Here is a 15,145-nt window from a genome sequence, read left to right on the forward strand (position 1 = left end):
TAAGAACTACCTCTCAAGAACATAAAGTTCTTAAAGTACTAATGGATAATGAAGCTCATTGAAAAGTAAACCTTTGTAAATTACTTTGAATTTTTTATGGTTTTGTCTCTCAAGTCTTCATCCTTTATGATAGAGAGTAAGTGTTCTTAAATGTTGCATGAAAGCTCTATTAATAAATGTTATTTCTTAACTTTTCCTTTTTGATAGCCACAAACAGATTTATAAGGTTACTGAATTATTGTCACTTACTGTCACTCATACCTCAGTTAATTGCTTGCTTGAATTACCTCTACTTTGTTGCCTTGATGATTAGTAGTTATTGATGACTCAGTCCTTGTTAAGTACAGACTTTCTGTCTGGCACATGTAGTATCTTTAGCCACTAATTGAAAATGTGCTTGAGTTTCACTAACATGTATATTCCTAGTTTTACTCAAAATCTTAACCTGTGAATACTGACAAAGTTCTTCATGATACTAATGTTAATTCTGTAGCAGAACTACAAAGGAAAGCAACTTACACCTATATTGTACATTATGATTTACAAAGTGCTTTGATTTTTAATAACCCCGTAAAATAGGTAAAGCAGGCTTTTTATGAGCCTTATTTGACAGATAGGAAAAGTGTGGCTCGTAAGTCAAGTAATTTGCCCCAAGGTCACACAGAAAGTACAGTCAAATTTTGATCTTAGGTTTTGTGTCTTCAACTTCCTTTCCACTATATTGCATCCTTCTCTGTATATTTATCTTCCTTAGCATTCTATTGCTTACAACTATAATGTGGGAATCAGATATCTAAGACCAGATTACACACTTCAAAAAAAGTCTCATCTATGTGTTTACTGCTGTGCCAAGTCCTATGATAGTTAAAAAGATAATTTATATCCCTCGTTTCTTTTCAGTAGTGATTGTCTGAGAAACTGCACATTACTGCTTGTAGGAAGGTGTGACACCTTTTAACACTGCTCCTACTTTTTTTGTTATGTGAAAAACTTGGTTGCTTGTTGGTATGGATAGTTATAAATAAGGAAAAAAAAGACTTTTAAAGAGAATAATAGGGACTTCCCTGGTGTTCCAGTGGTTAAGACTCTGTGTTCGCAATGCAGGGGACGCAGCTTTGATTCCTGGTCAGGGGGCTAAGATCCCGCATGCTGCCTGGCACAGCCAAATAAATAAATAAATAAATAAATACTTTATGACATTTAAAATTTTTATTGTGGTAGAAAGAGTTGAATCCATGTTATCTTTATTCTTAAATAAAATAGGATTATTATTTTTTTTGTCCAGAACTGTTCTGCTAATTAAGATTTGTCATTTTTTACTTTATAGCAGTTAGAAGAAAAGAGTGAAGATCAAGAAGACAAGGAATGTTTGAAACAAGCAATAACAGCTCTGCTTAATGTTCAGAGTGGTATGGAAAAAATATGTTCTAAAAGTCTTGCAAAACGAAGACTGAGGTGAATATTTTCACTTTTTTTATAATCCTCCTTTTCACCCTGAATATTGTGGTATAAATTCAGGGATCCCAGTTTCCTCCTCAAGTAAACAATGAAGAAAATACTTTTAGTGACAAGCTTGGTCTTTCAGAGGAAGTGACATCAAAGCCAAGAGAATTTGTTATTGTTTGAAAAACCTTTCATATTTGTGCATTTTCCTTGCATACTCCCAGACAAGACCTCCTGAGAATCAGCTGGTAAGCTAAAGGAGAGATAGAGCAAAATGTATTGGGTAGATTTATGTCAACATCATTGTTCTGTCAAAGTAAAATTAGTAGTGACTTTTATTTTAGGGATTATGTAACTCAAGGCATTAATTCAGATAATAAGCTTCCAGTTTCCTAATTATAAAAGTACATAGTTTTTAGCTTTAGGTTTTGTCTACTTAAGCATTTCTAGGTAAATTTTTTAATCTCTTACTTTTTTCCCACTATATTGAGCTACTTTTTAATAGTTGTCATTCTAAATATTTCATAGCCATGGGAGAAATAATCATTCTGTAGCTAAATTTATAGGGTATAATTTTGTCAATAGTTGTTCTTTTTAGAGCACTAAAAAAATGTCTCTACTGTGTTGCTTTAGTTTCCAAAATTGTGCAATTTTGTAACACGAATATATTTGGGGAAATAGTGAAAACCTTTTCAGTGCAACTTTTTAAAATATACTTTTGCACTGTCATTTATTTACGTGGATTATAGATTCCCTGTCATCTTTGTACTAATACTGTTTTTTCCTTTATCCTAGTGAATCTGCATGTCGGTTTTATAGTCAGCAAATGAAGGGGAAACAACTAGCGATCAAGAAAATGAATGAGATTCAGAAGAATATTGATGGTTGGGAGGGAAAAGACATTGGACAGTGCTGCAATGAGTTTATAATGGAAGGAACTCTTACACGTGTAGGAGCCAAACATGAGAGACACATATTTCTCTTTGATGGCTTAATGATTTGCTGTAAATCAAATCATGGGCAGCCAAGACTTCCTGGTGCTAGCAATGCAGAATATCGTCTTAAAGAAAAGTTTTTTATGAGAAAGGTACAAATTAATGACAAAGATGACACCAGTGAGTACAAGCATGCTTTTGAAATAATATTAAAAGATGAAAATAGTGTTATATTTTCTGCCAAGTCAGCTGAAGAGAAAAACAATTGGATGGCAGCATTGATATCTTTACAGTACCGCAGTACACTGGAAAGGATGCTTGATGTGACAATGCTACAGGAAGAAAAGGAGGAGCAGATGAGGCTCCCTAGTGCTGATGTTTATAGATTTGCAGAGCCTGACTCTGAAGAAAATATCATATTTGAAGAAAACGTGCAGCCCAAAGCTGGAATTCCAATTATCAAAGCAGGAACTGTTATTAAACTTATAGAGAGGCTCACATACCATATGTATGCAGGTAAGAAGTAATGAACTTGCCTGTCACTTTTATTCTCCTGCTTCAAGCTGACTTTTCTTTGCTGCACAGGTCATTGTGCCTAAAATAGAAAGCAAACTGACAACAAAAGACCTCCGCATTATCAGAGCTCATTTTCCTTTGACTAAAAATATCGCCACTTTATGTTTCTTTGAAGTTTTATAATTTTTCTACCATATTTACATGTTATTTTTAACTTTACAACCAGAGTTATAAATAAAGTTACTGAGCTAAATTTACCCATTTAGACAGTGGCAGAAACAAGACTAAAAGTAGTGATAAATCAGTCATCATTAGGGTCTAAAAATCTTTTTACTCCTTTACCTCTTTTTTTTCCTTTCTTTTTCATTACAGAGATTATAAAATCAGTAAAAATTCTAATATATATCTATTACCAAAATCATGCCAGTAGTACACATATATACAGCATTGCTTTTTCTTAATTTCCATTCCTAAAGTTTATTAAATTTAGCAATCCTGGGAGTGATTTAAGTTTTCAGTATTTTTTGCTTTTTACAACTGATGTTATTTAGAAAACAATTTCACCTCAGCAGGGCAATTTTTAGAGACAAACATAGGGGCTTGGAAGATTCCTAGAGGGTTGAGACATGTTTGTCTCTAAATAGGCTGAATCAAATACAATGTTTGAGAGGTAAGGAACAAATATAATGATCGATTTTTTTAAGTAATTTTATTTCTCCTAATAAAGTAACAGATGATAATCCAGTGTTCTTCAGCTTTCCTACATAGTAGGAAGTTTGACTATTGCAGAATACTGTGGAAAGAGCACTGAATTTAGATTCACATCCTCACTCTATCACAGTTCCTTAAGGGTTTCAGAACCTTAATTTTCATCTCAAAATTCAACATCACAACAGCTATCTTAGAATATTGTTGGAGAGAATAACTGAAATATTATATGTAAAAGCTCTTTATAAATATAAACTTATTTTCAAAGAATGCTTTTATTACAAAAACATATAAAATCAAACATAACTCTTTTAAGTGCTATTCTTAAATAGTTGAATGTGCAAGTTAACTTCCATCCCCAAGCTTTTTACTTAAGTATATTTCTATCTCTAGGATATGTGTGTTTCTGGAGAAATTTCTCCAGTTTTTAAAGTCCTTCAAATGGATTCTTAGTTTTCTCTGGAAATTATTCTGGCACCAGTTCAATTTGGTAGTTCTTTTGCTAGTCTTTTCCATAGTAAAGTAATAGTATTTTCCATAGGCTAATTTTAAAAGCAGTTTGGGCTTTTTAAGCTTATACCATTTGGTAGTAGCAGGCAATAACTGAAACATGTTGAATATAGTGAAAGAAAGCTCGGGGATTCCAATTTTACTATTGATTTTTCACCTAGAAACTTCTTTAGTCAGTGTATTCATTTTACTGATCGAAAAATAAAAAGTAAATCAAAGTACAGAAAATTTAAGTAAGCTGCCTAGGATTTTACATGAAAAATAGATTATTCTGTCATCTTTTATTACATATGAAATGATTTTGAGAGGTACACATTTCAGTAATTAATATGACCTATCTGTTTAGTTGATCACCATCAGCTTCTTTAAGATCTAGAATACAACTTAAAAAATGTTTTTATTCATTACCTGAAATTTGTGGTTGCAAAATAGTTATGTCTTTGCTACTTCCAAAGGAATTTTTAAGGTTATAAAGGTTCAGGTTGTTCTTCTTGCCACATTATTCTGATTTTTGTGTCTTAGAAGATTCACAGAACTTCTTAGCATAAGCATTCTAAACTTTGTTGTTTTATTTTAAATACCTTTGTTTTGGGTTCTTAGACTATTTAGAGTAGAATTAATCCTTCGATTTTTATCTATGTTTGTGAGACAGAAGTTGTAATTTTTTTTTTTCCTGTAGAGCCATACAAGTGGCAGGTGCTTAAGAAGACTGACTAGCATTTACTACTGCAAGTCAATGATATTTGATTTGGAAAATATTTTCAAATTTTTTAATATAGTTTCTTTAAAACTCCTATTAATGATAAAAATTTTCTTTACTGCTTGCTTTATTTCACAGAACTAACGATTATTAATAAGCAGTTATAGAACGATTAAATATTTCTTTGCTGGAGGACTGTACCTTTTATTTATTTTTTGAATGAGGATGCTTTAGAAGCAAACAAAACTTGAACAAGCATAGCTGATAGTTTTTCTTTAGTCTTGGCAGTCTTAATGTACACAATGCTAGTCAAGTCTGTAGACACAGTACTTTTGCTATGGTGTTTTATTAGTTACTTTTGATAGTTGCTGTCATTTACATTAATTTTTAGCTTTTGAGTAGAATAACTTAAATGGTTTTATTTCTAGTTAACATAGAACACTTAACTTTCTAGATTTATAGACCTTTGCAAAGTTAAGTGTATTCTAATTTAAATTGACAAGTTTTTTTACTTTTTTAAATGTTAAAGTTTTTTTTTTTAATTCCTTTCATTAATTTCTTGAGGAATAAAAAGCCAGTGTTGGGTTTAGAAGTATTGTAGCTAAGTTTTTTGACATTTTGAAGCTTAATTGAATATTTTAACTTATGTCATAAATATATTACTAGTGTAACTAAAATCCACAAGGAGCTTTCATGAATTGTGGTTTACCATACACACCAATAAGAATTATTAGCCTATTTGACTTCTGTAAGGTCTGTGACTGACTGTATTACTGGCAATATAGAACGTGTTTTTTAATAGACCATGTATGAACTTGTAGAACAAGAAAGCAGCTATTTTTTAAGGTCTTTTCCAGATCAAGTGGACTCTGAGTCCTCACTACAATGATAATAGATTAGCTGTTTGTTTTAAGAACTATTGGTCTGCTGTATTTAATTTTGGTTCAGTTGTTTGATAGGTATTTTTATCAGAGAACATACAGTACAAGTTGTAGCTTACACTGAAACAAAAGCTAAAATTTAACTTTCATATTTTTATTACATTGTATAGAATTAAAGTAAAACACATTGGCTGTAATAAATGAGAAAAATCCAATAACTAATAAGCACTACTTACATCTTTTAGACATTTTTAGATTTTTTAGATAGGTTGGTCAGACACTGTCATAAAAAACAGAAAATTTGTTTAACCTTACTTAATTCAGACTTCACCGTGGCTTCAGCCAACTTGATCATTCAAGTGTTTTAACAGTAATTTACGAAACAGAGCTATAGATCTCCGATGATCAGTCCTTCACTTCATAGACCAAAATGCAGAGCCCCTGAAGTTTATGTGATTTGCCAGAAATCATATCAGTTAATTGCAGAAAGAGGACTAGAAATGAGGTTTATTGACTCGTTAAATAGAGTATACTTTCTACCATGTTACACTGACTCATATGAATTTTTTTCATTTTTAGAACATAATTTTTATTATGTATATTGAATAGTAAAAATAAAGAGAGTTACTTGCTTGGTTTGAATTGCCAATAATATAAATGGCTTATTCACTTGTGGGCAAACACAGGTCTACTATGAAAATATATTCAAAGTACTGTTTTTTTCATATTGAAATAGGTAATAAATTCTAAATAACTTCTATATTAATGCATAGATTTTAGTTTATAGTTAGATGTTGGTCATTATAATTTTAGTTTTTAACAGAATCCAGTTAGTCTATTGGTGTTGTTTGCCCTGTAAATTTAGGTGAATTAGAAAGTGCTTAACTGTTGCTCAAAAGATTGTAACAGGGTTTTATGAGGAATCTAATTTATAGTGCCTCAGGTCCAGTGTTTCTGGACATAGAGTAATTCGCTAACTACATCAGAACTTCAGAATTCATCTGAAATGGTGTGGGGGGAAGTTGTCTAGTTAGATGGATCATTTTGGATCTGATAAGGATGTGAAGAGACTTTTACCTACAGTAAGAAAGCACAAAGCAATATGCATAAAAAAGCAGGAGATGAAAGTAGGAATTTCACTTCTGTTACAGAGTTATGGGAAATAATTTAGTACAAATTAACTATTGAGACTTTAAAACAACATGGGTGAAGAAATGTTTGGAGATGGTATGTCTGGTTTTGATAGTCTCTTTTAGAGAAATGAGATGACTTTGAAGTAGGGATCTTTCAGAACTGACATTATATGGAAATAAAAGCTTCTCATATTGAAGTGTGGGGAAGAGGTATTTCCAATGCATGGTGAACTTCTCTTTCAAAAAAAAAATGGTATTGAAAAAACTTAAGCCAGTTGATATTTTTCTTTAAAGTATTTACTGCTATTTTATGCCCTCATATAGAAAATTTGCAAAAAAAAAAAACTGCATTAGATTTCTTTGGAGTTTGTATCCTACATAAGCTCTGTTTGGGTGTTTCAACTTTAAAAAAATCTTTTGAACAATTTTTGATCTATAGGGCAGTGCTGTTCTATTTTTAAACTCTGATTTTTTTTTTTAAGTGTTTGTGCGTCAGCATAGCGTCTGTTTCCTTTTTTAAGGAATTCAAGAGTGATTGTTTATAAATCCTTGTTGAGAAGCTTATTGTTTCTTGTAGCGTTTTAAATGGCTGTATTAAAGGGAGAATTATCACATGAACAGACATCCTGATTAACGGTACTTCACTATGGTGGTTGGGGGATGGGTATTTACATGAATAACTCTCTATGTAACAAATATTTCATAAATTCATTGACCTTGCCAATAAAAATGTATTGAAAAAAGGATAAATTTATCACCTCAAATCTAGTATGCTGTATTCTGAACATTAATGTAAATATATTCTGATTTCCTAAGATTTTAAAGAATTGTACAATAAAATATTACCAAAGAATAGCTTTAGAGTGACAGAGACAGCTAAAAGACAAGCAGAAAATAGAAGACACAGCTTATATTTGAAATAACCTGGGCCTAGACCAGGGACTTGGTGGTAGAGTTAGCCGGTATTTGTACATACAGAGAGGTTGGGTAGACAGAGGGGAGCAGAGCAACTAGTGAACATGGTAGAAATCTTAGTACAGGGCTTTGAGAGTCCAGTAGAAAAGAATGTTACCTAACATCATGAAGAAGAAAAGCCACAGAGGATGTTTTTGCCATTGCTCATGTTGAAATCCATTAGGGGCTATGTTTGAGAACGAAGTTTGTGGAATTACATCCACTAGCAATAAACAGGAAGAGGAGAGTATCAAAATAGTTGATTTTCATTTTCTCCACAAATATTTGTGCTTATGTTTTAAAACTAAATCATCCTGGCTTTTGTATTTTTAGTGCATTTGCTTCCATCTGTCTCTGAAATATCACTTTATAATATAGGTAGATAACAGAGGCAGTGTAAAACTTAGCTTTTATCATTGTCTGATAAATAGAACTAGGTACTTTGTTTTCCTACAAGATCATATCACCTGTCCTTACTGATGGGTATTTTTAAACTATCTAATTATCTTAGTCCTTTGTATCATCAATAAGATATATAGGTCTGCAGTGGTTAGTGTGACACAGTATGTGTCACTATCACTGAAATGGGGAAATCAATAGAAATAAAAATAGCTTCTGGAATATGGAATTTTGTGTAAAATTTCACATATAGATGTTATGTCCTCTCTTAATATAAGTTTCTCATTCATTAGCAATTTCCCACTGTTTTAGACTAGAAATAGAGCCTAAATTAATACAAGCCTGGGAATATATGCAGCCTTTAAGATGGTTTTTGAAAGTACTTAAACTTTTGCCAAATGTTCTTGGTTTATTTTTAGCTTCTGGTTTTTTCTTTTGGCAAGACTGCTCTAATTTCTAATCAAGCTAAAAACAACTTAAACTTGAATCACTTTAGAAGTTAATACAACAGTGATGATTGTGGGAGTGTTTATTTCACCACCAGCTTCAGAAACTCCTCTTCTGAATATAGTGTACAGGAAGGTACAGCTGCTACTTCCTAAAATCTGGAAGAAGGCTTAACAAGAATTACAAAGTCACAATTAGACTGCTAATTTTTCAATGACTTTAGTGCCTTTAACCAAGATTAGCAGTTTACAGCTTCATTCTGAATTAATCATTTATGTGTATTTCTTTTTTTTTTTTATGTGTATTTCTATAGTGATCATATAACTCATGGATTCATTCTTTATATTTAGATCTCACAGCTTAGGAAACCTTAACAGATCCTTTAATGCAGGGAGCTTAGGTGATATGGCAGAAAAAAGCAAAAAATCAGAAATCACACGATCTAGATTCTGGTTCCATCTCTTTCACTCTACTGGGTGAGTTTAGATAGCTCTTAGTTACTTCTCTCATATATAGAAGGGGAAAAACAGCAGCAGCCCTGCTCACGTCACAGAAATCATATGGAATGAATTATGTGAATGCTCTTTGAATTCATTACATAACAGACATCAGGAATTAATGTGATGATCCCTTTTGACTGATGTGGCACTGAGGCACATCGTGACTTTCATTGTCATCAGTTAGTAAAGTGCTGAAATGGCCAGAAGTTTTGGTATAAGATGAAAAGGCTGTTTTAAAATAGTTTGCCTGGGACTTCCCTGGTGGCACAGTGGTTAAGACTCCACCTGCCAATGCAGGAGACATGGGTTCGATCCCTAGTCTGGGAAGATCCCACATGCTGTGAAGCAACTAAGCCCGTGTACCGCAACTACTGAGCCTGTGCACTACAGCCCATGAGCCACAACTACCGAGCCCACGTGCTGCAACTACTGAGCCCATGTGTTGCAACTACTGAAGCCCACACGCCTAGAGCCTGTGCTCCACAACAAGAGAAGCCACTATAATGAGAAGCCTGCACAATGAAGATTAGCCCCCACTCACCGCAACTAGAGAAAGCCTGCACATAGCAACAAAGACCCAACACAGCCATAAATAAGGGAGGAAGGGAGGGAGGGAGGGAGGGAGGGAGGAAGGGAGGAAGGAAGGAAGTTTGCCTGCTGGTTTGATCCCTGGTAGGGGAACTAAGATTCCACATGCCGCAGGGCAACTAAGCCTGTGCACCACAGCTAGAGAGAAGCCCATGCACTGCAATGAAGAGTCTGCATGCCGCAACAAGATCCCGCGTGCCACAGCTAGGACCCGACACAGCCAAATAAATAAGTAAATATAGAAAAATAATAAAAATAGCCAGTTTTTTAAAAACATACTTTAATTCACTTAGAACTTGCTTTTATTATTTTTCAACTTTAAAGTGTCTTTGATATCCCACAAATTTTTAGCCTGACTTAGGTGGCATTTGAGAAGAAATGGATCTGGATATTGATTTTAGACTTTTAGACTAAAATAAACTTTTATTTTAAAAAAGGAGAGATTACCCATAATTTTGGAACACAGCTCAGGGATATTTGGAGCACTCTGTACTAAGGGTCTGGCCTCTCCAACAGTGACAGCTCAGTATCTCTACAGTGGCCACTGCTTTTGCTTCCTAAATACATGATGTTTTGAGTAGCCTCACCTTACATATAGATTTGCAGAACAGGAAGAAGATTCTTGAAAGGGAGGATTGTGATGAAACCGTTATAAATCTCTGTTTTAAAATCTTGTACAGCCTTCTGTTTTAAAATCTTTTCTTCTGGTTGAGACATTAGTCTTTAACGTTTGAGGAACTCTGTAACTGAAGACAAACAATAAAATACCAACAGAGAGGAAATTACTAAAGGATTGTATTATTTAAATTACTTTTATCAGTAACCCACTCTAGCCTCAGAAGGTATGAAGCTAAAGGAGAAGGAGGACAATGAAAACCAATATATTTTTATGATGTAAATTTTTCTTTAACTTAAGTATTATCTTAAATTCAAGGTTGTCTGACATTTAAATCAATTCATTATCTTGATGACCACATATACCAATAGATTGGAAATAGATTTCTATTTTATGATAAATCCATGAATTTAATTTTGGCAGGGGGGAGGTTAATATAGTTATTTTACTTTAAGGCTCAATTTAGGATAATTCCTAATCAGACAGAATCAGACTAAATAGAGATTTTCCATGCAAATGAATTCTGATTCTTGCTAAATCCTATGCTAATAACAGACATTATATTTCTTATAAAGAATCCATAGTGTGTAGCCTAACATAAATAAAGGTAGTTGCTACTCTCAATAAATGTATCATTAAATTAGAGCTTACCATTCCATAGTGATGTGAAATAGGAAAAGGATACTCCCAGTAAAAAAAAAACTCAATGAATTCTCCCCTCCTCCTTTTTAAAGACTCTTACAACTAAATGCGGACCTTTCACTGAAATTTGAGTTACAGCGAGTGGTGAGTGTTTTTTTCCCCCATCATGGGAAGGGGTCTCCCCGCCACCCCCAACTCCCTTTATGCAGATGATAGCCCCGATCTCTTGTGCTGATGATAGCAGCCTTCCTCCACAACTTTGGGAGAATACTGTCAAGGAGAAACTGGAGTAGGCAGGCCTGGAGAGGTGATCACACTCCTGCTTTACTTCACAGAGGATGAATGAAAAGCAGGCTCTTTCATGGAAGGGGTTGAAGACTCCTGCTCTTATGATGGAACTCTCATTGTGTCTCCTTGCACTTAAACTAACTAAACGTTGTGACTAGAACCAAATCAACATATTCTCGCACATTTAATAGTTTTAATAACTTACACATATGTGTAAGCACCTTTTAGCAGTTTAAATTAAGACCTCTAGCATGTAAAACAATTTAGAAACTGTATTTAACTTAATCTACACATTATAAGATCCAGTTTCCAGCTGTATGCTCTGTTAACATGATTTAAAGAAATCAAGATAACTAATCTTAGATAAACCAGTCTGGATGGCAGGAAAAGTAATGGGTTATTGCTGTGGCCTTTCTGTTTACAAGGGAGATAAACCAACTGATGATACTCTGAGATTGATGTAGCAGGTGGAAGCTTGCTTCTATGCTTTGCCTTTCTTCCCTTTGTATTCCTGTGTCCTGAGTTTAAGATCAGCTAGTCAGAGTGTGCAGAGGTCAAGAAATAAGTTGATGTAAAATTTTAATAACAATGATTTTGCCACTAATTTAGGAACTAAATTTAGGAACTAAAACTAGCAGTTGATTACAAAGTCCAAAGCATTCTGTGTGGTCAGAACATTTTGGGACTTTTAAAATTGACTAATCTCTTTTCATAATGTAAATAATAGTTTTAATCATTCTGAGTAAAATATTTTAATACCACATTTTTCTTTTTTCTTCATAGATCCCAATTTTGTTCGGACATTTCTTACAACATATAGATCCTTTTGTAAACCTCAAGAACTACTGAGTCTTATAATAGAAAGGTCTGTCAATTTAAAATGTTTAAATTCTTTGTTCTTTTTTTTAATGAGATTGAGCTAAGATATGGAAGTATATTGAAGGAGACTTAAATTGTAGTTCATGAATACTCTAAGAAGAAAATCTCTTGGATGTCTATTTCTTTTATAATATGTTAGCTTTGATTATTTAAATACAAAAAAAGGCTTCTTTTTTTACATGGAAACTCAATATGTGAAATTTCAAATTTATAGAATTAATCAAGTTAAAGAACTGTAAAAATATAGAATTTCTTTAGGCTCTGGAAATTCAAATTTTAATGATTTAAATGTTCTAAACAGAATTTTTCAAATATACCACATGTTGAAGAAAATGCAGTGAACAAGTACTGTAATCAAGAAAAGTGTTTCAGCCACCCAAAGAGCAGTCAACTTTTCAAAACTTAACCCTTACAAAGTTTTATGTTGGCTGATTTAGAGTAATTACACAAGCCAAAAATGAACATCATTCCCTTAACTTCATAATCACACTTATTTTTAGCCTTTGCATGTATTCACTATGTTTCTAGTTAGTTTTATTTATATTGGCAAGTATTAATTTCTTTTTAAAAAATGAAGATCATTAGCCTTTACATTATAGAAGCCTCACTTGTTTTCATTGATGTGTATATTCTTAGTATTTTTTACAGCACTCTCTTGATTGTGCTGACTAGTTAACAGATTTGTAGTTATCTGTTTGCATAATTTGATATTGATCTTTTCATTAGTTTGTTCTGTTTTATGTTAGGTTTGAAATTCCAGAGCCTGAGCCAACAGAAGCTGATCGCATAGCTATAGAGAATGGAGATCAGCCCTTGAGTGCAGAACTAAAAAGGTTTAGAAAAGAATATATACAGCCTGTACAACTGCGGTAAGCATTAGATAAATAATTGAAGTAAATAAGTCTTTGTTGAACTTTTGTTTCAGAGTTAAATAAAGATCTTTCCCAAGCAAGGAGGAAGTAACATATAAAATGAGTGAAGTAAAGAGGAATTATCAGAAATTACTGTATAAGTCTTAATTAACATAGAATTTTGAAAGTGGTAAGCCACTTATAAGATTAAAATTGATCCTTGAACAACGTAGGGATTAGGGACACTGACCCTCGGCACAATAGAAAATCCATATATAATTTTATAGTCAGCCCTCTGAATCTGTGGTTCTGCGTCCACAGACTGAACCACTTGCCTAGGGTGTAGTACTGTGGTATAGATTTAATGAAAAAAAAAATCCAAGTATAAGTGGAGCTGCACAGTACAAACCTTGTTATTCAAGGGTCAACTGTATTTAACTTGGTAAGAGTTACTCCGTTTTCATTTATACCATTCATTGTGATAAATGTTTATGTCCAAGTTCCCATGTAATTCAATTCTTCTTCTATGTTAATGCCATAGAGTATTAAATGTATGTCGGCACTGGGTAGAGCACCACTTCTATGATTTTGAAAGAGATGCAGATCTTCTGCAGCGAATGGAGGAATTTATTGGAACAGTAAGAGGTATTTTGTTTTGTTTTGTTTTAAGTGCCTTAGTTTTATATGTAATAAAAGTACCAATATGGTTACTATCAACTGACAGACATCACTACTGTTCAGTGTCGTTAAGAGGTATTTATAATAACACCAGCATAACCAACTGGGAAAGTTAAAATTTTTCAGCACACATTTATGACCTACAAATTGTTTAATAATTATCTTGTTGATCCAATGAATTTTCATTTAGTAAATCAATTTACTGATTATTTTGGAATTGGATAGAAAAAGTTTCAATTTATGCTGTCTTTACACATCTGAAACTATGTGTACCAAAGGACAGTTAGGAACTGTTGTGCTGTTTTAATACCATGATGGAGGTTGACTGGGACACAGGTGAATAGTGCATAACATATCAAAGAGGCAGCGGAGCATATCGAACTGGAGCCAAGAAACAAGAGTTCTTTTCTGAACACTGCCACTCATTAGATAAGTGACTCTGGGCAAAATCATTTTGATTTTTCAGACTTCAGTTTCCTCTTCAGTAACATGAGGAGATAGACTTGATAATCTCCATTTTCCCTTCTAGTTTTAAAGATTCTTTGATTGTATAGGTCTAAAGATATCCTAGACAAACTTGTTTTATTTCCATTGTACACTTTAAATGAGAATTGAAAAATAAAGAGTTAAATAATAGTACTTGCATGCATAGTACAAAACAAAGCCACGTCAAAAACTCACACAAAATGAAGGAATCAGTCCTCTGCACTGTTTGGTCTATAAAATGCAAATTAATTTGATTTATAGCTAATGTTGTATGGTCTATCATTATGACTCTTATTTGTGCAAGATATATCGTTTTTGGAGAAGATTATAAAGTAATATTTTGAACTGAAATTTAGAACAATACAGGTGAAAATTTTCTACAAATAAAGTACTTTCTCTTATTTAAAAAGGATGTGGAAGAATATATACCAAACTATTAACTGTGGTTACCCACATAAAGAAAAATGAGATTGGGATAGGGAACCAGGGAAATAGTAAAAGGGAACTTCATTTTTAAATTTTTATCATTTGAACGTTTATAGTAAAGATATATTCAGGTATCACTTATATGATTTTAAACTATTTTTTAAATAAAATATTGAGTAAAATATTTAAACATTATTTTTAATGTAATGTTATTTCAGGTAAAGCAATGAAAAAATGGGTTGAATCCATCACTAAAATAATCCAAAGGAAAAAAATTGCAAGAGACAATGGACCAGGTCATAATATTACATTTCAGAGTTCACCTCCCACAGTTGAATGGCATATAAGCAGACCTGGGCACGTAGAGACTTTTGACCTGCTCACCTTACACCCAATAGAAATTGCTCGACAGCTCACTTTACTTGAATCAGATCTATATCGGTATGTAATTTGATGTTCAAGCTGAAAAATCAACTCAGATGAGTTAACTTTTAAAATGAAATGCTGATTTCTGCCATATAGAATTGTTATAAGACATAAATGAGATAGTAAATGAAGTGTCTTG

The 15,145-nt window shown here is 32.9% G+C and overlaps 1 protein-coding gene across 3 annotated transcripts in view; it reads left to right on the top strand.

The window, feature by feature from the left end:
* Window positions 1-15,145, top strand: part of SOS1 (SOS Ras/Rac guanine nucleotide exchange factor 1) — a 125,350-nt gene that overhangs the window by 84,522 nt on the left and 25,683 nt on the right. For all 3 annotated transcript variants that reach the window (XM_057740692.1, XM_057740694.1, XM_057740693.1), the window contains 6 exons: window positions 1,328-1,455; window positions 2,239-2,894; window positions 12,044-12,125; window positions 12,886-13,008; window positions 13,532-13,635; window positions 14,799-15,021. In XM_057740692.1, the coding sequence (XP_057596675.1) occupies window positions 1,328-1,455; window positions 2,239-2,894; window positions 12,044-12,125; window positions 12,886-13,008; window positions 13,532-13,635; window positions 14,799-15,021 (1,316 nt within the window). The remainder of the gene's footprint in view (window positions 1-1,327; window positions 1,456-2,238; window positions 2,895-12,043; window positions 12,126-12,885; window positions 13,009-13,531; window positions 13,636-14,798; window positions 15,022-15,145) is intronic.

This window comes from Hippopotamus amphibius, chromosome 7, assembly GCF_030028045.1.
Source record: "Hippopotamus amphibius kiboko isolate mHipAmp2 chromosome 7, mHipAmp2.hap2, whole genome shotgun sequence".
Taxonomy (NCBI): Eukaryota; Metazoa; Chordata; class Mammalia; order Artiodactyla; family Hippopotamidae; genus Hippopotamus; species Hippopotamus amphibius.